The sequence below is a fragment of the Hyla sarda genome, chromosome 7, assembly GCF_029499605.1.
Source record: "Hyla sarda isolate aHylSar1 chromosome 7, aHylSar1.hap1, whole genome shotgun sequence".
Taxonomy (NCBI): Eukaryota; Metazoa; Chordata; class Amphibia; order Anura; family Hylidae; genus Hyla; species Hyla sarda.
The window spans coordinates 211,245,232-211,271,002 of NC_079195.1; the positions used below are offsets into that span (position 1 = coordinate 211,245,232).

General features: G+C 43.0%; 1 protein-coding gene across 7 annotated transcripts in view; it reads left to right on the forward strand.

Annotated features, from left to right (window-relative positions):
* TTLL7 (tubulin tyrosine ligase like 7) overlaps positions 1-25,771 on the forward strand; it is a 245,761-nt gene that overhangs the window by 163,200 nt on the left and 56,790 nt on the right. For all 7 annotated transcript variants that reach the window (XM_056532560.1, XM_056532564.1, XM_056532566.1 and 4 more), the window contains exons 15-16: positions 19,787-19,964; positions 22,747-23,027. In XM_056532560.1, coding sequence (XP_056388535.1) covers positions 19,787-19,964; positions 22,747-23,027 — 459 coding nt within the window. The remainder of the gene's footprint in view (positions 1-19,786; positions 19,965-22,746; positions 23,028-25,771) is intronic.

Consider the following 25,771-nt stretch of genomic DNA (forward strand, 5'->3'; position numbering starts at 1 on the left):
AAGGATTCCAAACCAACGTGTACCAGAAAGTTAAACAGATTTGTAAATGACTTCTACTTAAAAATCTTTACCTTTCCAGTACTTATCAGCTGCTGTATGCTCCAGAGGAAGTTGTGTAGTTTTTTCCAGTCTGAACACAGTGCTCTCTATTGCCTTCTCTGTCCGTGTCAGGAACTGTCCAGAGCTGGAGAGGCTTGGTATAGAGATTTGCTCCTGCTCCGGACAGTTCCTGACATGGACAGTCTTACCACAGTGCTCTCAGCTGACACCTCTGTCCGTCTCAAGAAATGTCCAGAGCAGGAGCAAATCTCCATAGCAAACCTCTTCAGCTCTGGACAGTTCCTGACACGGACAGAGGTGTCAGCAGAGAGCACTGTGGTCAGACTGAAAAGAGTTACACAACTTCCTTTGGAGCATACAGCAGCTGATAAGTACTGGAAGGAGTAAGATTGTTAAATAGAAGTTATTTACAAATCTTTATAACTTTCTTGCACCAGTTGATTTGAAAACATTTATTTTTTTTTACCTCTGGAGTACCCCTTTAAGAGCATTCTTTTCTGAAACATAATTTGTGGACCAATGACTATTGGCAAAAAAACTTTGTTACAACTTTAATAAACTAGAAGAAAAAGAAAAAAACTCTCCATAGTGGCCCTCCAGTTGTTGCAAAATTACAACTCCCAGCATATTCGGATAGACCTGCACCAGATAGTGGCAGCCAGTGAATGGCAAATGTAGCATTACATGGTGGCAAGTTGGATGAATGGCCCTGTATGTAGTACATGAATGGCTGACGCCACCAAAGCGAGAACCAGTGTTAGCCACTTTTATGTATGATCCACAGACAGGCTTGATACATTTCATCCTCCCTACTGGGCAAAGATCAACGCAGTTTGAGAATCTCAGATGCTCTTCATCATTGACACATAGGATCTGATTACTAGCTAGGATCTACACCGATCACGAGGACAGAGGTCAAATGTCCCTCAAGGGAATGGAGCAGCTGCAGCACTGCTTGGCCACTGGTCCATTAAAGGAGAACTATATCATCCACAATAGTTACCATGAATGCACACTTATTCAATCGCAGTAGGCAAAAGTAGACGGGCTCTTGATAGACGGGCTTTACGGACCACTCAGCTTCTGACATCAATACCAATTTCTTCTGACATCAATACCTCAGAATAATTTCCAATATTTTATGATTTATTCTTGAAACTTCATAATTCACATTTTCATAGTATAAGATGTAAGTAATTCCATATTGCAAGAGGAATAAAGCACATACCTCGGTCAGATGGAAAGAAACAAGAGTACAAACCTGCCACGCCACTTCGGGCCCCCAGGACACTCAGTCAAGAGCATCAGGGTGGGCTGAGAGGCAGGGGCTGGGACAGGAGGTAGCTCGCCTCGCGGCAGTCTGCCGGGAGGTGAGCTACCACCTGTCCCAGCCCCTGCCTCTCGGCGCCCCCCCCCAAGCTCTTGACTGAGTAGCTGATTGCAGGGGGTCCAACCTCTAGGACCCTCCCCTTCACGATCTCTGGAACGGGACCCAGATCACAGTGAAGAGCAAGTGCGGTAGACATCAGGCACTCCATTCATTTCTATGGGAGCGCCAAAGAGACCTGAGTACAGCACTTGGGCATCTCCAGCACTCCCGTTGAAATTAATCGAGTGCATGCAGTCTGAGAGCCGGGTCCCATTCCAGAGATCGAGGGGGGTCCGACCGCTGCTACTTATCCCCTATCCTTTGGAGTTCTCCTTTTAATTAGTCTTGAGACTTCCGAACATAGCAGACTTCAAGGCAGTGTATGAAAATCCCATTGAGAGCGAATAGAGTGATGGCCAAGTATTCGTGCTGGGGTCATATGTCCTGATTTTGGCCTTTTGATAGCTGGCAAGTATGTCGTTAGTACCTAGAGTACCTTATTTCACATAAATGTGCTTTCTTAACGTGTCCTGTAAACAATTTTTGTTTTTGTGAAGCCGTCTCTCCAAAGTGATGCAACCGCTGAGCCGAAAATCTGCATCTGAACTAATGTAAAGCCAAACTGGATCTGTAGATAAAAGTCCTGTCTGAGCTCAGCCCCATTTACTGTTCTAAATGTCTACAGTATAAAGCACTGACTCACAGGGCCGACATATAAATGGCATTTCTTTGATGTCTGTTCCCTTGAATGGAAGGGGTTTACTTCAACATTTCATTCTCCTTTGTTTTGGAAGTCTCTGCTCACATTTGCGTTGTGGCTTCTATTTATATAGGCAGCGACATATCCATTCCCATGACAGATACCAATGGTGCCTGACAGACACCCATTGACTTTTAATGGCGTCCAACAAGCCTTGCCGAGGTGTCCATCGCATTGATGAGAAAAGTAGCGCTGCGGCTTTATGTAAATAAAGCTTAGGCATTGAATATTGAACATTCGGCAAATTTGTAGTATACTTTTGGGAAGCTATATTAATATGGTCTTACATGTAGTTAGCTTAGAACCAGACTAGATGTGCCCTATTTATCACAGTGGCTCATAACTTAAAGGGGTACTCCGGTGGAAAACTTTTTATTTATTTAAATCAACTGGTGCCAGAAAGTTAAACAGATTTGTAAATTACTTCTATTAAAAAAATCTTAATCCTTTCAGTACTTATTAGCTGCTGAATACTACAGAGGAGATTCTTTTCTTTTTGGAATACAGTGCTGTTTGCTGACATCTCTGTGGGGCAAAATTGAAAAAAAAAAGCCATTTTGTAATTTTTGGCGGCTTCCGTTTCTACACAGTGCAGTTTTCGGTAAAAATAGCACCTTATATTTATTCTGTAGATTGCAAGAATACCCAATTTATATAGGTTTGATTTTATTTTACTACAAATTTTTTTTTATAACTACATGCACCAAAATGTGCGTTGAAAAATGTCCTTTTCTAACCCTTATAACATTTTTAATTTTCTGTATAAGGGGCAGTATGAGGGCTAATTATTTGTGCCGTGATCTGAATGTTTTATCTGTACCATTTTTGTTTTGATCAGACTTTTTGATAACTTTTTATAAAAAAATTTTATGGTATAAAAAGTGACCAAAAATACGCTATTTTGGACTTTGGAATTTTTTTTATATGTACGCCATTGACCGTGCAGTTTAATTAATTATATATTTTTAAAATTTGGACATTTACGCATGCGGCAATGCCACATACCGTATGTTTATTTTTATTTACAGTTTTTTTTAAATGGGAAAAGGGGGTGATTCAAACTTTTATTAGGGAAGGGGTTAAATCACATTTATAAACTTTTTTTTTTTTTACACTTATTTTTTGCAATGTTATAGCCCCCATGCAATACATTGATCTCTCATACTGATCAATGCTATGCCATAACATAGCATTGATCAGTGTTCCTGCTGCTTGACTGCTCCTGCCTGGATCTCATGCACGGAGCAGTCATTTGACGATCGGACAGCGAGGAGGCAGGTAGGGATCTTCCTTGCGTCCTGCAAGCTGTTCGGGACGCCACCATTTCACCGCGGTGGTCCCGGACAGCACCACTGAGCTAACCGGCAATGTTTACTTTCCTTTCAGACGCGGCGATCAAGTTTAATCACTGCGTCTACAGGGTTAATGTCGGACATCAGCCTGGGTGCCAACATTTACTGTATATGTGTGCGTGTATGTGTGTGTATATGATTATGAGAGACAGTGACACAGTAGTGTAGGTCAAACAAGGCGTTTTTCCTGAATTTTTTTTCCAGCACAAAACAAAATACAGCCTTTATCTTCTGGCATAAACAAATACAAAATGAATCCTGCTTGTCCAGACTACACAGAGATCTGTCCCTAACTATACAGGTGGCTTACTACCAGTCGTCCAATAAAACAGTCATCAATAATGGGTTACACAACAGGCCAACATCACCTGCATACCTCAGGACTCCAACTCCCATCAGCGGTTCCTCACAGTCTCACTTGCAGACTTATTCTCTGTTTCCAGTTTTAAAGCCGAGCGACGAACTGTCTTCAGCACCTGTGCTGTTTTTGGCTAGTCTGAAAACGTTGAATGGCCCAGGAAGCTGAGATCTTAGAAATGGTTAAAAAAAAAATGGGAATTACAAAGTATATAATAGAATCATTATGTAATTACTAAACTTGATATCTGTGAACAGCAGTTAGACGGCCCATTGATGGGTTCAAGGTAGCAACAGAAGCGCACAATCTAGACTGTACATTTTCTGACTGTTCTGCCATATATGGAAAATTGGTCTGGTCATGGCTACATTTTTAAAGCAACCTTTAGGCTCCGTGCACATCTGTGTTGCCATTACTAGTTTTCTGTTCCATCTAAGAAACAGAAAACTGAAACTCACCAAGTGCAAGTTCCATTCAATGGTGGACCCCATTGTCACTCACTGGACCCTATTGACTTATGCTGGCGTCCAGCAGGTTCTACTTTTGTGTATGTCAGTTTTGACAGAAAAATAATCCTACATGCTGTTTTTTCCATCAGACATGACATAATCCGTGACGTAGGCTCCGATTGGTGCCCAGTGCCTCATGCTGTTTTCTTGGGTGGCCATTAACTATAAGAAAATACAGTATTACAGGGGTTACAAGATTGAAAATCTTTGAATGAGGCAGGGGCATCTTAAAGGGGTACTCCGCCCCAAGACATCTAATCTCCTAGCCAAAGGATAAGGGATAAGATGTCTGATCGAGGGGCTGCCGCCGCTGGGAACCTTGGCCATCTTCGCTCTGTGCTGGATGACTTGTGATGTGGGGTGGAGGCTTGTAACGTCACGACCACGCCCCGCACATGACGCCACTGCCACGCCCCCTCAATGCAAGTATATGGGAGGGGGCATGGTGGCCTCCGGCGCTAAAACCCAAAGCTCTAAAGGAACGCCGGGTGTCGGGACCCCCGCGATCAGACATCTTATCCCCTATCCTTTGGATAGGGGATAAGATGTCTGGGGGTGGAGTACCCCTTTATGGGAATTTTAAATGGTTCCTGGTGGTGTAGTGGTGTATCAACTGTTGAGGCAGCCAAAGGGCATATCTATCCTGCCCGGGATCTCTAATTGATACAGCCTGCCTGAAGCAGTCTCTACCTATGGAGTGCAGCTCACACAGTTCAATGCAGTTTGATAGCAGTATTGTGAATGGCGTATCATAAAAAAATAAAAAAAATCCAAAATTGCACTTTTTGATAATATTAAATCCCTGAAAAAATAAAAAATAAAAAGTCTGATCAATACCAAAATCATACCGCTAGAAATGATGGGTTACGGCACAAAAAATGAGCTTTTATACAGCCCTGAATCCATAGGTTGGATCTTACATGTGAACTGTCAGTGTATACTATGCTGCAGTGCAGATGTAGGCAGTATAGTATAACAGGTAAAAGTATAAAAATATCAAGTTTTATTTTTTTTATAAATAAAGTGTAAAAAAAATTAAATAAATGCCCCTTTTCCTAATAAAGCCCTGTATTATCACAGAACCCCCTGAAAATGTACACATTATAGGTTTTGCCACGTTTATAATGATACTATGTACTTTAAAATGATAATGTTATTCATCCCACACTGTGAATGCTGTAAAAGAAAAAAAAATTGCAAAAGTCGCTAATTTTGGTCCAAAAAGTTAAATAAAGTAACTTTTAAAGTTTTTTTTTTTTGGGGGGGGGGGGGGGGGGGGGGGTGAAAAGGAAAAATATCATAAAAAGCTATATAAATTAGATAAATGAACCTTATAAAAACAATGGGGGGAGATTTATCAAAACCTGTGCAGAGGAAAAGTTGCCCAGTTGCCCATAACAACCAATCAGATCGCTTCTTTCATTGTTAACAAGGCCTCTACAAAATGAAAGAAGGGATCTGATTGGTTGCTATGGGCAACTGGACAAATTTTCCTCTGCACAGGTCTTGATAAATCTCCCCCAATAATAAAAAAAAAAGGCAGAAATTTTCCAATTTACCACTAATAAAAAAAAGTCTGCACAAGTTTTGATAAATCTCCCCCAATAATAAAAAAAAAAAATGGCAGAAAAAACTATCTCAGAATTGCTTCAATCAGTAAAGGCAGTTCCCAAGATATTTCCACTAAGGGTATGTTCACACGGTGGAATTTGTGCGGAATGTCGACACGGCCGTTGATTTCAATGGGATTCTGCTGCACTGTCCACATGGCAGAATTTCGGCGCCAAATGTTTCTGCCGCGGGAATACGCAGAAAGAATAGTCATGTCTGTTATTTCTGCAGGCTCCGCAAGGAAATGCATTGCCGTCTATGAGCGCATTTCTGAGCTTTCCTGAGCAGCGCCCGCAGGATCGGGTAAATGTGCGAAATGCATATCTCAGATTAGAAAAATGGGACTCGGTCATTAAAGGGGTACTCCGGTGGAAAACTTTTTTTTAATCAACTGGTGCCAGAAAGTTAAACAGATTTGTAAATTACTTTTATTAAAAAATATTATACTACATAGGAAATTATTTTCTTTTTGGAACACAGAGCTCTCTGCTGACATCATGACCACAGTGCTCTCTGCTGACATCATGACCACAGTGCTCTCTGCTGACATCATGACCACAGTGCTCTCTGCTGACATCTCTGTCCATTTTAAGAACTGTCCAGAGTAGGAGAAAATCCCCATAGAAAACATATGCTTCTCTGGACAGTTCCTAAAATGGACAGAGATGTCAGCAGAGAGCCCTGTGGTCATGATGTCAGCAGAGAGCTCTGTGTTCTGAAAAAAAAAGAATTTCCTATGTAGTATTCAGAAGCTAATAAGTACTGGAAGGATTAAGATTTTTTAATAGAAATAATTAAAAAATCTGTTTAACTTTCTGGCACCAGTTGATAAAAAAAAAAATGGAGTACCCCTTTAAGGTAGAAACAGGCGGCATCCTTAAAGGGGTACTTCGCCCCTGGCATCTTATCCCCTATCCAGAGGATAGGGGATAAGATGTCAGATCGCCGTGGTCCCGCTGCTGGGGACCCCGGGGATCGCCGCTGCGGCACCCCGCCATCATTACTGCACAGAGCGAGTTCGCTCTGTGCGTAATGACGGGCAATACAGGGGCCGGAGCATCGTCATGTCATAGCTCCGCCCCTCATGACATCACGGCCCGTCCCCTTAATGCAAGTCTATGGCAGGGGGCGTGACGACTGCCACGCACCCTCCCTTAAACTTGTATTGACGGGGGCGGACCGTGACGTCACGAGGGGCGGAGCCATGACATAACGATGCTCCGGCCCCTGTATTGCCCGTCATTACGTGCAGAGTGATCTCGCTCTGCGCAGTAATGACAGCGGGGTGCTGCAGCAGCGATCCCCGGGGTCCCCAGCAGCGGGACCGCGGCGATCTGACATCTTATCCCCTATCCTTTGGATAGGGGATAAGATGTCTAGGGGCGGAGTATCCCTTTAAAGGGGTACTCCAGTGCTCCAGTGTTCTGAACATTTTGTTCAGAATGCCCCCTTGTGACGTCACGCCGCACCCCCTCCATTCATGTCTATGGGTGGGGGGGGGTTTCAGCTGACACGCCTCCTCCCATAGACATGAATGGAGGGGGTGCGGCGTGATGTCACAAGGGGGCACAGTCATGACGTCACAACCACGGCCGCAGGAACCCAGCATTTGTTTAGAACGCCGGGTGCTGAGGGAGATCACGGGGGCCCCAGCAGCGGGACTCCAACGAACAGACATCGAATAGGGGATTTGAATAGGGGATTAGATGTCTAGCAACGGGGTACCCCTTTTAAGGGGGGATTAATTCTATTTTATTTTTTTCTTAACCCAGTTCCCAGTCTTTTCCCTGTTTCAATATAATAATAGAAAAAAAAAAATATGACGCATGGAAAAAAGCAAGAACAAAAAAACCAAATTCATAATAATAATATTCGGCTCTTCCTTAATACAGACAGACTAATTTACCAAGCTCATTTTCGTATTTTATGCTTCATTTAAAATACAACACAAATTGGAAGATGAAGCGGCTGCAGTATGGCACCAGCATCTGTGTTTCAGTTAATAACATCCTGACAAAAGACAAGTAATACCCATAAACCATCTACTGGGAAAATCGGTCAGTAATTATAATATGGCTGCTTAAAATATGACATGTTAGGCATCTCATAGTGGGCCTGCCGCGAGTTCCATTAAAAGAGCTGACGCGGCATCACTGCGCGCCGGCTCTGCTGATACACTGCGTCTCCGAATCCGAAAGACACGCCGGAGAGATGAGAACTGTAACAAAAAGCCCTGATTTATTTATTTTTTTTATTTAGAAAAAAGAAAACATTTGTTGGCATAGGCTTTTCACCTTTATAGCTGGCTCCACGAAATTTCCCAATGTATTGTGCGCGTCTTTTTTACGGATCGAACAGCAGGTGGCACTCGGCGAGAATGAGAATTAATTCCTCCACGCTGAGCTTCTACCGCAGACTTGGCTCCGAATTGTTCTTTTTCATATTATGTGTCATGTGTTCGGCTTTGAAATGTGCGTCGATTGAATATTTTATTTAGTATTATCCCAGAATCCTTTATCTTTCCACCAAAATGTAACATAATGTGATTTACATTACAACGCAGGTTGCCGGGTTTCGTAGCCGACAGTGGATTTAACCCCTTAGGGACATGTTTCTTTTGGGCCTTAAGGGGCACAGTGATTTCTTTCTTCGTCACATTCTGAGTTGTCATCTTCAGTATTGTATTTTGGGGTACATTTAACTTATTGTTAAACTTTTATTTACTCTTTCTCAGGGAAATGGAAAAAAAAAATCCATTAAAGGAGCCGTTGGCTGTCCGGGCATGCTGGGTGTTGTAGTTTTGCAACATCTGGAGGTCCGCAGGTTGTAGACCACTGTCCTATACTTTACATTTGCACGGATCCCTCAACATACAATGGTTTCAATAAACGATGGTCCGTTTGGAACGGATTACCATCGTATGTTGAGGGACCACTGTAATAGTTAAACAGATTTGTAAATGACTTCTATTAAAAAATCTTAATCCTTCCAATAGTTATTAGCTTCTGAAGTTAAGTTGCTGTTTTCTGTCTAACTGCTCTCTGATGACTCACGTCCCAGGAGCTGTGCAGCTCCTATGGGGATATTCTCCCATCATGCACAGCTCCCGGGACATGACATCATCATTGAGCAGTTAGACAGAAAACTTCAGAAGCTAATAACTATTTGAAGGATTAAGATTTTTTAATAGAAGTAATTTACAAATCTGTTTAACTTTCCGGAGCCAGTTAATATATATATATATATATATATATATATATATATATATATATATAAAAAAAGGTTTTGCCTGGAATACCCCTTTAATGATCATGAAGTGCAGGCCCACTTGCCACGTCACAGCCACCTGTAAGTAGCGGGTCCCTAACATCTGTAGCATAAAATAGCGCTGCACTGAGCCGTTTCAACACCGGTGGCCCACAGGGGGAACGACCCACTGGCAGGGCAGCCCCAATGCCGCCCCGAACCAGACCCTGGGCCGCGCCTCCCCACAGACACTGCGCCATGGCAGCAATGTTAGTCTTAGTCTGTGGAACAAAACAATATGGCGTAACCAAGTTTCCATAGTTTTTCTTCCCAAAGTTTTCTTACTTTTACACAATAGAAACCCTTTTTTTATGACAATTTGTTGTTGTTTTTTTTGTCGACATATTTCAAAATATTTTTTTAATGACTTTCATATGCCTTTTTTGATCACTTAGTTCTGAGTATAATGCCTTTTAATGAGTACCTCTCATGATCTTGTTAAATTTTATAATCCTCCCAGTTCACTGCCCCCATCATTATAAACCACTCCAGCCTTTATTTTTATTATTTTTTTAGTTTTCTACCTTGATATTTCTCTGTATTTTCTGCTCGGTCTCAGTCAGATTCACAGACTGGGAAGGGGCTTTCCCCAGCAGGCGTGACATCATCTGAAGCCATACAGGGGAGAACTTCCTCCCTCACTCTGCTACACACAGCCCGGAGCAGCTCAGTATGAGATCAGCTATGATTGGATAAGGCTTCACCCCCCTCAGCATTTCCAGATTTTGGACTTCTGCCAGGCCAGCAGGAGTCCAAAGTCTGTGCAAGAGGTGGGGAAAAAGGTGCTCTGGACAAGTAGGGAGACACCTAGTGGCAGCTTTTTTAAACACAAATAAAACATAGAAAACTTCATTTTTTTTAAACAAAGTACATTAGAAAGATTTTTTATTTATCATAAAGAGTGCGATAGCAAAAATTTATTTTAAAGAGAGAGAGCCCATTTAAGTTCACACTACAAAATTCAGCATGGTCTTCTTGAGTCGGTACCCTTTCTACTCCATGGTACCAGAGCAGAAATTAGACAGAATTGGCAAAATTTTAATTGACAACAGAGAACCCCAGCGTGTTGGCATTAGGAAGAGAGTGCAGGGATGTCCCTGGGGCTTACTGGAAGCACGCGGAGCTCAGGACTGTGATGGGAGTGCTTGTCCATACCTGCAAAAGACCTGTCAGAGGCGGAAGAATTAAAATGACGATAACATTTTTGCTGGTGACTGGAGCTCAGGACCATGATGGGAGTGGTAGTGCCGGAGGTGACAGGTGGCTGCGAGGCTGAATGTGTGTACAACCCCGCAGCACTTGCTGACAGTGCCCTTTGCTCAGGACTGTAATAGGGGTGGTGAGGTGGCTTAGATTCCGTACCCGATTCTGCCGCAATCCCGCAATCCAACTCCTTATCAGAAGTTCTGCAGCAGAACTTCCAACATGTAAACTGAGCAGCAGAACTCACATTGAAATCTATGTTGCCGAATTTACGTTGCATGAACAGGGCCTAGCGCTGACTTGCATCATCATAGAATCTGCCTTTGGCAGGACCTTATTTATCTACCTAGTTGGCAGACATGGCAACCCTTGGTAGCCCCCCCAACTGCTGTAACAACCCATCAGCACCCCTTGATAACTTAGATGCCACGATCAACATTGACCGCAGCATCTAATGGGTTTAATAGCTGGATTGCAAGTAACCTCCGAACCCAGCTGATTAAGCCTGGTCACAGCTGTTTCATACAATACAAGCTCATGCCACCGCTATGATATACTCTCACGCCAATTTTGCCGAATTCCCCTATTGTAATACTACGTTATGCGGCAAGAAGAGGTTAAAAGAAACTTCACGCACCATCTTTCATTGGATATAACTTCGGCTTTATAGCGCATTATTGATGGGTGACATGAAGCTTTGTTAGTTCAGGCTAACCGGTGTCAGCTGCGATCCCCGTTGTTTTCCAGCAGCGACATCACATCATGGAGATCGCTTTCCAGATCAAATCCATGTAAGGCTCGCTCATCTGAATAACAGGATAAGCTACTTGACATTTATGCAGATTATCGCCTGCGATAAGCAGAGGTCTGTTTGGTGTATTGAGAATACAATAAATGTGCCTTCAGTCAATGCTCTGCTTATAGGGGCATTCCAGGGAAAAACTTTTATTTATTTTTTTATATCAATTGGCTCCAGAAAGTTAAACGGATTTGTAAATTACTTCTATAAAAAAAAAAATCTTGATCCTTCCAATAATTATCAGCTGCTGAAGTTGAGTTGTTCTTTTCTGTCTGGCAACAGTGCTCTCTGCTGACATCTCTGCTTGTCTCGGGAACTGCACAGAGTAGAAGAGGTTTGCTATGGGGATTTGCTTCTACTCTGGACAGTTCTTTAAACACGTGTCATCAGAGAGCACTTAGACAGAAAAGAACAACTCAACTTCAGCAGCTCATAAGTACATAAATTACATAGAAGTAATTTACAAATCTGTTTAACTTTCTGGAGCCAGTTGATATATATAAAAAAAAGTTTTTTCCTGGATAACCCCTTTAACCCCTAAATCAGTGTTTCCAAACCAGCATGCCTCCATCTGTTGCAAGACTACAACTTCTAGCATGCCCGGACTGCCGAAGGCTGTCCGGGCATGCTGGGGGTTGTAGTTTTGCAACAGCTGGAGGCACACTGGTCAGGAAACACTGCCTTAAATATTTTGGGATATTTGATACCAAGGCAGATTATATATCATCAGAATATGATTTAAAGCGGTACTCCACTGGAAAAAATTATTATTATTATTATTATTATTTTAATCAACTGGTGCCAGAAAGTTAAACAGATTTGTAAATTACTTCTATTTAAATAAAAATCTTAATCCTTCCAGTACTTATCAGCTGCTGTATGCTCCTCAGGAAGTTCTTTTCTTTTTGAATTTCCTTTCTGTCTGACCACAGTGCTCTCTGCTGACACCTCTTTCCATGTCAGGAACTGTCCAGACTGGGAGCAAATCTCCATAGCAAACCTATCCTGCTCTTGACAGAGGTGTCAGCAGAGAGCACTGTGGTCAGACAGAAAATAAATTTAAAAAGAAAAGAATCCTATGGATCATACAGCAGCTGATAAGTACTGGAAGGGTTAAGATTTTTATTTAAATAGAAGTAATTTACAAATCTGTTTAACTTTCTGGCACCAGTTGATTTAAAAAAGAAATGTTTTCCAGGAGTGTGCCCCTTTAAAATGTATCTGTCATATCACGGAAGAAATGAATGCTTCTATTTGTTACTCACTAGGTCATGCAGATGCTTTACATGTCTTTATATGTGTCAGGGTACTGTATTTGGCTCACAAATCCTTCTGCTCTGCTGCTCACTCATTCTTACATCCACTGCTCAGGAAGGGGTATGTCCAAGGCAAGCTCTGAGCCCGCCCTCACTCACCATGCATTCACTTCCTCCCTGAGTCTGCTGTACTGTGTGTGTGCTGGGTCTCTTCATCCAATTGCTGCAGGCTGCTCTGTAATCCCCTTCCCCCTTTTCATGCTGTAGTCTGATAGGACAGGAGTGAGCACAGATGAGTGCTAGTCCCGCCCTCACTTCCTGGACTTTGTCCCAGCCTGTGCTTCAGCTGAGACAGAGATGATGATTCAGACGGACAGGATTATGTTCTGGATGGTATGGGGACCCCTAGTGGTCTTTTATTTTTATAAGTCATTATTTCTATAAAAAGTAGATAAAACATTTTTATAAAGTATCTTAGAAAGATTAATGTTTTGCCAAAATGTACAACATATAAAAAGTTTTTGAATCTGACATTGCCCATTTAAGGAAGTTTTACGCTAAATAAATTTTTTTTCACATTTTCTATGATACTAATATTTATACTAAGAATTATCCTTAAATGTTACAGATTTCAACGAGCCTTCAACTAGAATCTGTGGCCTATATTAGCAATCACGCTGATGTCATTAACCTTTTAAATGCCTAGCATTGCGCCGATGTGATTGATCAATGCTATGTAATAAATAATCAGTCCATTTCCGTTTTTTTCTGCTGTGTGAATGGAAATGGTGCGGAGAACACAAACACAGATGTGAACCCAGCCTAATAATCCTGTTATGTACAGATCACTTTCAAGCAGTGTCCACCTTATCATCACAGGCAGGATTACAGTGAAAGTTGACCTTAGTGTATAGATATAGACAATAGAGGATGTTCACAGCTCAGCTTCCCTCTCCCTCTGGAATGACCACAGAGCACACCCAGAAACCTTTCCCATTCATGTTAGTAGGACAGCTCTTGTTTATTATTGCCTGTGTACAGTAAAACATATCTCTAAAAGCTGTTACAATGCCTCAGGCAAGATGGCAGCCCCCATAATAATGTACAAAGTAATGAAGTAAAATTTATACAATCAGAAGATGAAAAACAGATAAGAAAGAAAATGAACAGGTTTCAGTATCTGTCTAGTCAGTAGCAGGGGCTTTCCAGCTGTTGTGAAACTATAACTCCCAGCATACCCTTACAGTTGTCATTGGTTAAAAGAAACGCAGTTCAGCTTTCTTTCTTTCTTTCTTTCTTTCTATCTATTATTTATCTATCTCATATCTATTATCTATCCATCTATTATCTATCTATCTATCTATCTATATCCTATCTATCTCCTATCTATCTCTCTATCTCATATATATAGTATCTATCTCTATCTATCTATCTATCTATCTATCACCTATCTATCTCATATCTATCTATCTCATATCTATCTATCTATCTATCTATCTCTATCTATCTATCACCTATCTATCTCATAGAAAAATTAAATAAACAGTGGCACATGGCTGGGTGAGCCAGCTGAAACGTTGCCTACACGTCTCTGGAATAAATCACATTTTATTTTTTGCTGACACCTGGTGTGCCACTGTTTATTTAATTTTTCTGTGTTTGGAGGGGTCCCCAACCTAGACCCGACACAGTAGGCACCCTAACACTTTTTCTTACCCCGGAGTGCTGCTTTCCTGCTCTATCTATCTATCTCATATCTATCTATCTCATATCTATCTATCTATCTATCTATCTCATATCTATCTATTTATCTAGCAATGCAAAAATAGTCGCAGCACTCCAAAGTATAGAAAAAATAAAAAGTGGCTTTATTCCATTTCACAAATACAGGTACAACGTTTCAGCTGCACATGCAGCCTTTTTCAAGCATAGTAAGTGACCACATTTTGGCGGTTTAAATACACACATACAATCAATACAGTGTAAATACAGTGTATACATCAATTAATACACATCTATAAAAATACAACATCAAAATCATCTATTTATTTATCTATCTATCTCATATATATTTATCTATCTATCGATCTATCATCAGCTCTCTATTTATCTATCTCATATCTATCTATCTATCCATCTCGTATCTATCTATCTGTCTCATATCTATCTCATATCTATCTATCTATCTCATATCTATCATCTATCTATCTATCGATCTATCATCATCTCTCTATTTATCTATCTCATATTTATCTATCTATCTGTCCATCTCTGCACAGTGAGCTGTGTGTCCAGCTGTTTTAAAACTACAACTCCCAGCATGCCCTGACAGCTGCCATTGGGTTACCACACATAGTAATGTTGATAGCTCAGCTCCTCCTTCCACACCCTGTGCCAGTGTTTCCCAACCAGCGTGCCTCCAGCTGTTTCAAAACTACAACTCCCAGCATGCTGGGAGTTGTAGTTTTGCATCACCTAGAGGCACCCTGTTGGGGAAAACACTGCCCTGTACAGTGACCTCTGCGCGTACAAGTGTTTTTCCATCCAGGATGCCTCCGGCTGTGGAAAAACTGCAACTCCCAGCATGCCCAGACAGCCGAAGGCTGTCTGGGCATGCTGAAAGTTGTAGTTTTGCAACAGCTCAAGGCTTTCTGGTTGGAAAAGGCTTTTACCCAACAGTTGGAGAGCCACAGAGGTCACTGTACAGGCCAGTGTTTCCCAACAGGGTACCTCTACCTGATGCAAAACTACAACTCCCAGCATGCCCAGACAGTCGAAGGCTGACAGCTGTCATTTTTTTATTTTTTTATTATGTTGATGTAAACAGCTTTGTCCCCCCCTCCCCCCACGTCGCGGCTCTCTGCCAGTTCTGAAACTACAACTTCCAGCATGCCCATGACACCCGCCATTGGATTTGCTGACTTTGCCGACTACTCCCCACTACAGTCTTCTGCCTTGAAAACGTCCTAAACCCGTAGACCTGGCGGTATTAGCATAGAGCTCTGAACGCAGTGGAGTCAGACAGGCCAGTAATCCAGTTGTCTGCGCTCGCGATGTCAGACACGATGACTGACGAAATCGGATTTAGCATGATAGATTTAAGGTAAAATTGTGATTGCTAAGGTGTGTTTTTAGCGTTGAGATGTTGACTTTGGTCAATTAAGCAGCTTTTAGCTGAGCGCTCCTGTTTTGTGGAAACCGTGCGAACGTCTCGGACAGGAATAGTAACAGGAGCCATCAATCAAAGGCGGTAATAATTCAGCGGCGCTGCCGGCGTGCCCGTCTCTGTGTTTTTTTTTACTTTTTATGTTTTTACAATCCAGTCTATTCACTGGAAGTTCATCCATGACTGAAGCAGGTTTAGTAACCTGCTGAGAACACTTTAGTCGTTTAATGGTTATTAAATGGTTGTGAAATGGTGCTAATCATGTATAAGCCATATTCTCCTCTCCCCTTCGACAAGGCGAACAGAATACTAATGAATCTCCACGTGGAAACCGCACAGCCAACAGTTTAGACGTGAGGGGTTATTCCGAGACCCCGGTCTGAGGACTCGATCGTCCAACATTAGTCTGTGCCTCGGTGATCATTCTTGAATTTGCAGATGTTTTTGCAAATCTTCTCTGCAGAATCAGATGTGTTTTGTCCTTATGGAAAACTATTGTGTAGTTACTGCAATTTAAAGCGTATAAAGCAAATGACAAACCAAGTGAGCAACAGACAGAAGGTATTTGTGAGAGAAATATAAGTGCTAGACACACATTTTTATTTTATTTTATTATTTATTTAAATAAAATAAAATAAAAATGTGTGTCTAGCACTTATATTTCTCTCACAAATACCTTCTGTCTGTTGCTGTACTTTGGAGGGGGCATGTCCTCACTCTGCATGTCTCACCTGAATCTCTGAGTCTAGTGTGCAGTGCTGGGTCTCTTCATCCGATCACTGCAGGTTGCTCTGTAATCCCCTCCCCTTTTCATTATTCAGTCTAAGGCTGGGTTCACACCACGTTTTGTTAAATACAGTTCCCGTATACGGCTGGGAGGAGGGGGGGCGGGACTTAATCGCGGCGCCCGCACTCAGCCGTATTCGGGAACCATATTTAATGTATGTCTATGAGCCGACCGGAGTGAACCCCAGCCTCCGGTCGGCTTCGTTTTCGGCCGTATGCGGTTTCCCGACCGCAGGCAAAAACGTGGTCGACCGCGTGTAATCCCCTCCCCTTTTCATTATGCAGTCTAAGGCTGGGTTCACACCACGTTTTGTTAAATACAGTTCCCGTATACGGCTGGGAGGAGGGGGGGCGGGACTTAATCGCGGCGCCCGCACTCAGCCGTATTCGGGAACCATATTTAATGTATGTCTATGAGCCGACCGGAGTGAACCCCAGCCTCCGGTCGGCTTCGTTTTCGGCCGTATGCGGTTTCCCGACCGCAGGCAAAAACGTGGTCGACCGCGTTTTTGCCTATGGTCGGGAAACCGCATACGGCCGAAAACGAAGCCGACCGGAGGCTGGGGTTTACTCCGGTCGGCTCATAGACATGCATTGAATACGGTTGAGTACGGGCACCGCGATTAAGCCCTGCCCCCTCCTCCTCCCAGCCGTATACGGGAACCTTATTTAACAAAACGTGGTGTGAACCCAGCCTAACAGGACCGGAGTGAGCACAGAGGACTGCTAGTCCCGCCCTCACGTTGTGGACTTTGTCCCAGCCTGTGTCTAATCTGGGACAATGATGATGCTACAGGATCATGTTCTGACGGGATTATGTTCTGTATGGGAACCCCTAGTGGTCTTTATTATAAACCATGATTTCTATAAAAAGAAAATAACATTTTCTTATGAAGTATATTAGAAAGATTAATGTTTTGTCGAAATGTACAAATATTTTCTGAGAAACTTTCCAGTATATAAATCTAAAATCCCTGGACATATTTTTTTTTACTACCCTATAAGGGTACGTTCTCACGGGCGTTTTTTTGCAGCGTATTTAGCTGCAGATCCGCTAATGAAGGCCCCGCTGTATGCTGGCTTTATATGTGTCTGCTGGTAGCGGCAATACGCCGCTACGAGCAGACACAGTGCAGCGATGTGCGCGGCGTACTCGCACATGGTGGCCGCTCTCCCTGCTCTGAGCTAGGCAGAGAGCTCCCGCGATGTGCGAGTATACTGCGACTAGCACATCACAGTGTGTCTGCTGGTAGCGGCTTATTGCTACTACCAGCAGGCACATATAAAGCCAGCATAGAGCGGGTCCTTCACCAGCGGATTTGCAGCGTAAAATACGCTGTAAATCCGCGCATGTGAACGTACCCTTAAAACAGTCTCTTAGTACCATACGGTGCAGTCGGAAAGTCTTCAGACCCTTTCACCTTTTTCACATTTTATTATGTTGATCCTTTTGTTAAAAATTTTGTAATAAAATGAAAATTAAGTTTTTCCCATCATGCTGCTCTCATACCCCATAATGACAAAGTGAAAACAGAATGGTAGAAATCTTTGCTAATTTATTAAAAAAGAGAAAAACTTTACTCAGGACTTACTTGAAGCCCCTTTGTCAGTGATTCCAGGCTCCGGTCTTCTTGGGGATGAGGCCACAAGGTTTACACACCTGGATTTAGGGGATTTTCTGTCAATAATTTCTGCAGATCCTCTCAAGCTCTCAGGTTTGATTGGGTCCATCAGTGGAAGCCATTTTCAGGTCTCCCCAGAAATGTCCTATTGGGTTCAAGTCAGGAGTCTTGGCCACTCAAGGACATTCATAGAGTTGTCCCTAAGCTGCTCCTGTGTTGTCTTGGCCGTGTGCTTAGGGTCATTGGGGGGGATTTATCAAAACCTGTGTAGAGGAAGAGTGGTGCAGTTGCCCATAGCAACCAATTAGATTGCATCTTTCATTGTTGAAGGGGCCTGTGAAAAATGAAAGAAACAATCTGGTTGCTATGGGCAACAGCACCACTCTTCTTCTACACAGGCTTTTGATCAGTTTCCCCCATTGTCTTTTTGAAGGTGAACTTTCAGTCCAGTTTGAGGTCTAGAGCGCTCTGGATCAGGTTTTTTGGTTTAGAATATGTCTGTACCTTGCTTCATTCAGCTTTCCCTCAACACTGACCAGTCCCTCTGTCCCACAGCATGATGCCCCATCATGATCACTGTAGGGATGGTATTGGGCAGGTGATGGGCAGTGCCTGGTTTCCTCCAGACATGATGCTGCCCCCACCATGATCACTGTAGGGATGGTATTGGGCAGGTGATGGGCAGTGCCTGGTTTCCCCCAGACATGATGATGCCCCCACCATGATCACTGTAGGGATGGTATTGGGCAGGTGATGGGCAGTACCTGGTTTCCTCCAGACATGATGCTGCTCCCACCATGATCACTGTAGAGATGGTATTGGGAAGGTGATGGGCAGTGCCTGGTTTACCCCAGACATGATGCTGCCCCCACCATGATCACTGTAGGGATGGTATTGGGCAGGTGATGGGCAGTACCTGGTTTCCCCCAGACATGATGCTGCCCCCACCATGATCACTGTAGGGATGGTATTGAGCAGGTGATGGGCAGTGCCTGGTTTCCTCCAGACATGACGCTGTCCCCACCATGATCACTGTAGGGATGGTATTGGGCAGGTGATGAACAGTGCCTGGTTTACCCCAGACATGATGCTGCCCCCATCATGATCACTGTAGGGATGGTATTGGGCAGGTGACGGGCAGTGCCTGGTTTCCTCCAGACATGATGCTTAGAATTAAGGCCACAAGTTTCATCTTGGTTTAATCAGACCAGAAAGTCTTGTTTCTTGCTTCTTCTTTCTAGCTTCTTTATCATTGAGCCCTGATTGGTGAAGGCTGCAGTGATAGTTGACCTGAAAGCTTTTCCCATCTGTAAAGAATCTTTGGAGCTCAGCCAGAATGACTATTGTGTTCTTGGTCACCTCTCTTTCCAAGTTCCTTCTCCCCCAATTACTTAGTTCCATGGGGCAGCCAGTTTTAAGAGTCCTGGATGTTCCAAACTTTTTTCCATTTAAGAATTATGGAGGCCACTGTTCTCTAAGGAACTTTTAGTGCAGCATAAATCTTTTTTGTACTTTTCTCCAGATCTGTGCCTCCACCCAATCTTGTCTCTGAGCTCTACCGGCAGTTCTTCCCCCTCATTTGCTCTCAGTTCATGTCCCATGCTGTACATATAATTCTTTATGTTTCAGACATTGTCTTCTATGCCGGAGTGTACACAGATCTCGAAGAAGAAAAGCTACAGTAGTTCTAACAGCAGCAGCTCCGGTGGTGACAGCAGTTCTGACTCCGAGGAGGAGAAACTAGTGAAAGAGAAGAAAGTTTCCTACGACCTGGATGAGCAGAAGTTCAAATCATTGGAGAGGTCCAGTACGTATAGATTTTGTAACGCTGACTAGGAGTCTGGCCGTTTGCAGTTTTATTACATGTTCTGGTTTTTGGACTACAAGGTTCTGTTTTTTCTGGGCAAAATTAGCACTTTGTGCCCCTCTCTTCTCCTTTAGATTCTAAGCCCTAAGGTCCAATATTCTTTTCTTACTTGTAATGAGGCAGGCTGGTCACAAGATGGAAGAACCAGGCTCCTGTGGTGTTGGGTGAGGGTAATGTGCAAATTAACCTTTTTGTGACGCCAGGGCACAGTTAGCCTATACACCGTCCGAGGTTGAGTCAGCTGCTTCTGGGCCAGGCACGGGGCAATGAATACTGCGACGCAAGGTTACAGATAAACTGACTTTACTGAGGCAGGATAGATGGTAAAAATCATTACAGCTCAGAATGGTATAAAGGGAGGTGCAGGGTAAACCTTGGAAGCTTTTTGGCTCGCTGGGACTTGTAGTTAATTGTGCTGTATATGACTGACTTGCTGTATGGCAACCCACGCTGACTTTAGTGACTTAAATAACTGATTTTAATGACTGACTTGGATCCCTGGGACTTTAGTGCTTACCGCTAGGCTTGACATTCACCTGAGTGCAGGGGATTTGCTTTAGCAGATGGTTGCAGGATTAGACTTGAGGCCTCCTCAGAATCACCTCACTCTCTCTCTTCAGACTTTCTCCAAACTGTACCTCAGCAATAACTGCACTAGTCTGCAGAACTAAACTCTTAACTCTTACCACACTATATAAGGGGAAGATTTGGAGGATCCCCATTGGTCTGAGAAGTCACATGGTTTACTTCTGCACACTCCCCGAACAACAGGTTATAGACTTTAAAGCATCAGGCATACAGAAAATACCAGAACATTAACCATAACATTACATTATATAGAGTTCTGAGGAGTGTGGGCCCAAGATGGACACTGAGGGCAACATCTGCCACACAGGATGGGCGGTATGCAATATTTTGTACTGGGTCACCACACTCCAGTCACCTTTCCTGGATCCTAAAAGTGACTCTTAGTTCTCAGATACCACAATACTTACATTAGCTTTGAATTGTATGACAAGCAAGCAGTCGCAAGAGAAAAAAAACCATATACAAAGCATATATTAAAGGGGTACTCCTGTGGGTTTTTTTTTTTTAAATCAATTGGTGCCAGAAAATTAAACAGATAAAAAAATCTTAATACTTCCACTACTTATTAGCTGCTGAATACTACAGAGGAATTTATTTTCTCTTTGGAACACAGAGCTCTCTGCTGACATCACAAGCACAGTGCTCTGTCCATTTTAGGAACTGTCCAGAGCAGCATATGTTTGCCATGGGGATTTTCTCCTACTCTGGACAATTCTTAAAATTGACAGAGGTGTCAGCAGAGAGCACTGTAGTCATGATGTCAGCAGAGAGCTCTGTGTTCCAAAAAGAAAAGAATTTCCTCTGTAGTATTCAGCAGCTAATAAGTACAGGAAGGATTAAGATTTTTTTATAGAAGTAAATTACAAATCTGTTTAACTTTCTGGCACCAGTTGATAAAAAAAACAAAAAAAGTTTTCTACCGGAGTACCCCTTTAATGCTGGCAGGTACAAATAACAATGATCATGGCAATCAGGGTTAAAGTAGATCATGTTGAACAAGAACAAAGACTGACTGGCCCTAATTAGCTATCCCTAATCTTTTACTAGATCTATCCCTGATCACTAAACCAATGTAACAACCGACACTACTAAGCCTCGCTGTTCCTATAATATTCCTATGATAACCCTGATCTTAATAAAAAATAAATTAAAAAAAACTAGCAGAGCAGAAAGCAGGCAAAAAACACAGATACATAAGGATGGGTTCACATTACGTTTTATCCCATACGGGAGCGCATACGGCAGGGGGGAGCTAAAATCTCGCGCTCCCGTATGCTTTCGTATGCGCTCCCGTATGTAATTCATTTCAATGAGCCGGCCGGAGTGAAACGTTCGGTCCAGTCGGCTCATTTTTGCTGCAAAAATGAGCCGACCGGACCAAACGTTTCACTCCGGCCGGCTCATTGAAATGAATTACATACGGGAGCGCATACGGAAGCATACGGGAGCGCGAGGTTTTAGCTCCCCCCTGCCGTATGCGCTCCCGTATGGGAGAAAACGTCATGTGAACCCAACCCTAAGTTAGACCTTAGGCCAAATTCCCTCCTTCTTCCTCCCTCAGACAAAACTCCTGCCTCAGGCCCAGAGGTCTGCAGAGTGTGAGAGAGGCCACATATGGGAGCATAAATGCATAGTCCCAACCAGGGAGCCTCCAGCTGTTGCAACACCACAACTCCCAGGTGTGAGGCAGGACTGAGTTTTGTCTGAGGGAGGAGGAAGTTTGGTCTGAGGGATGAGGGAAGAAGGAGTTTGGGCTAAGGGAGGACAGAGTTTAGGATGATGCCTGAGGATGTCCTAATATGGACACTGTACTGGAGTACCCCTTTAAGATATCAAATGAAGAAAGGTGCAGATGCTCCAGCTCCCAAAAAGAAATATAATTTAAAAGTCCAAAATTTTATTAATCCATATTAAAAATAGGGAACAACAAAAATCCACGTGAGGTTAAAAACAAAGCTGAAACGCCGACGCGTTTCGAACCGTGCGGTTCTTAGTCATGGCACAGTGTCCAGAGTCTCTTTTTTCCCTTTAAGATATCACCAAATCTGCTACAGAGCCCCAGATTTGTTTCTTTTTGGTATAGGAGATGATAGTGTGCCAGAACTTACCCATAATTTATTGTGCTTGTGTGCAGGTAGAATACATTGCAAGCCTCCTATTAAATCGCGGCCATTTACCTATTCATCTCCATCCTCATCGTCCACCCCGATTAGGCGCTCTGTGAGCTGCCCGCGCTCCATCACAGCACTTAACGCACAGTCTCCGCTCCTGGAGCAGCAGCGACCGCTCTCCTCTAAAGTATCAGCACAAGTCTCAAGGCCGTCTTCAGGGAACCGGACCAACTCATTGAAACGTAGCTCATCGTCGCATAGGGTGCCGCACACGGGGACCTGCAGCAGCATGTACTCCACTCTGGTGAGTAACACTCAAGTCTGTTTTTACTTTTCTCCTTCATTGGAATTTACAAGCTATGCATAATATTTAGGGCCACATTCTAAAGCCACATTCTTTTGGTATTACTATGCCTTGCCTAGGGCAGTGTCCTCCAAAAAGTGTGCCTCCAGCTGTTGCAAAACTACAACTACCATCATGCCCGGACAGCCAAAGGTTGTCCGGGCATGATGGTAGTTGTAGTTTTGCAACAGCTGGAAGATCCCTGGTTGGGTAACACTAGTATAGACTGAGCATTGATCTGCAACATGTGGGTCTACAGCTGGTGCAGAACTACAACTCACAGCATTCTCCTAAAATATAAAAATTAGGAGAATAGAGATGAGCAGCATAGTGACGTACGCTCAAAACTGTAAAATAATTATTAAAATTGGGTTTATAAGTGCTCGGTTTTTTGTCCACATCAGTCTCCTAAGAAAGACCAGTATAGCATGTTACCCGCTTTCAAGGCCTGCAGGGAAGGCTGTTCAAGCATTAAAGGGGTTAACCAGGAAAAAAACTTTTATATATATATATATATATATCAACTGGCTCCAGAAAGTTAAACAGATTTGTAAATTACTTCTATTAAAAAATCTTAATCCTTTCAGTAATTATGAGCTGCTGAAGTTGAGTTGTCCTTTTCTGTCTAAGTGCTCTCTGATGACACGTGTGAACCGCCCAGTTTAGAAGCAAATCCCCTCTTCTACTCTGTGCAGTTCCTGAGACAAGCAGAGATGTCAGCAGAGAGCACTGTTGCCAGACAGAAAACAACAACTCAACTTCAGCAGCTGATAATTATTGAAAGGATTAAGATTTTTTTATAGAAGTCATTTACAAATCTGTTTAACTTTCTGGAGCCAGTTGATATATAAAAAAAAGTTTTTTTTTCCTGGAATACCCCTTTAAAAGCTAAATTCAGCACATTTAAAGGGGTTATCCAGGAATAGAAAAACAGAGCTAATTTCTTTCAAAAACCGCTCCCAGCCTGTCTCCAGATTGGGTGTGGTTCTGCAGCTCAGTTCCATTGAAGTGAATGGAGCCAAGTTGTAAAGCCACACCCAACCTGGGGACAGACGTGGAGCTGTTTTTGAAAGAAATTAGCTCTGTTTTTTCTATTTCTGGATAACCCCTTTAAATCCATAGATGCCTCCTCCAGCAAATACCATATTTGGGTGGGGGGGGGGGGGGGTGACACAAGCCCCACCCATTTATGGCCCGATCTTAGGGTTGCCACCTTTCTTGACCAAAAAATACTGGCCATGCTAATTTGCATAATTAATTATATATGCGTAACATCACAGGACACACATATGCAGGGAAAATTTTTTCCTATTCTGAACCCTATAACTTTTTAATTTCTCCTTATATGGGCCTGTATGAGGGCTCATTTTTTGCGCTTTGATCTGTAGTTTTTAACAGTTTTTCTTCTTTTTAAGCAAATTCAGGAGTTGCAGTTATTAACTACAACTCCCAGCATGCCCTGATACAGCCTGTAGCTCCATAGCTGCCCCAAATAAAAAAAAACAAAAAACTACAACTCCCAGCATGTTGGACTATACAGAAGTATATAGTATAGGTGTTTTCCAACCAGGGGTGCCTCCAGCTGTTGCAAAACTACAACTCCTAGCATGTTGGACTATATAGTAGTATATAGTATAGATCAGTGTTTCCCAACCAGGGCTGCCTCCTGCTGTTGCAAAACTACAACTCCCAGCATGTTGGGAGTTGTAGGTTTGCAACAGCTGGAGGCGCTTTGGTTTGGAAACACTGGTATAGTATATGGTGCAACATTCCGGGAGTTGAGGATTGGTTGGATAAATACCGCCCATTGCATTGCCGGTATTTTTAATATAAAAATACCGGCAGGGTGACCAAAATTCCGGCTGTGCCGGCTAAAATACCGGCCAGGTGGCAACCCTACCCGATTTGCATCATTGTCCCTGTAAAAATAGGACTATTGGCAAGATGACTTAGGTGTAAGGCCACGTTCACACAAAGTAAAAAGTGCGGAATGTCCGGGAATTCCGCACATTGGAATAATCCAGCAGGTGCTAGGAAATGTTCCGTCTTATAAGCGACAATGCATTTCTGAGCAAAATCCACAAAAAGAATAGACAAGTCTGTGGACATTGGAATGGGGAAACATCTGCCGTGGAAAACAGTGCTGCAGAATCCAATTGAAATGAATGGGACTCTACTGCAGCGTGATATCTGTGTGGAATATTCTGGCGGAATTCAGCACGGACATTCTGACGCGTGAACATACAGTGACCCCTCAACCTACAATGGCCTCAACATACAATAGTTTCAACATACAATGGTCTTTTCTGGACCATTGTAAGTTGAAACCAGACTCAACATACAATGCTACGGACAGTCCAGATCTGTGAAACGTGTCAATGGCCGGAAGAACCGACCAATCAGAATGGGCAATTTACTGGTAAAACCCCTGTATTACTGAAGTGCATGCACTGACTGGTGTCTGGTAGCGCCCCCTACAGTACAGGGAGGTATTACATGTTCTGTACTCTTTACCTGTACCAGGGTTACCTGCTCCTTTTACCGACTCATTTTACTTTTTTAGGACACTGTGTGTACTGTACAGGACCCTGAAGAAGCTCCTGTCCTCTACATAAACCATTGTTTCCCAAGCAGGGTGCCTCCAGCTGTTGCTAAACTACAACTCCCAGCATGCTGGGAGTTGTAGTTTTGCAACAGCTGGAGGC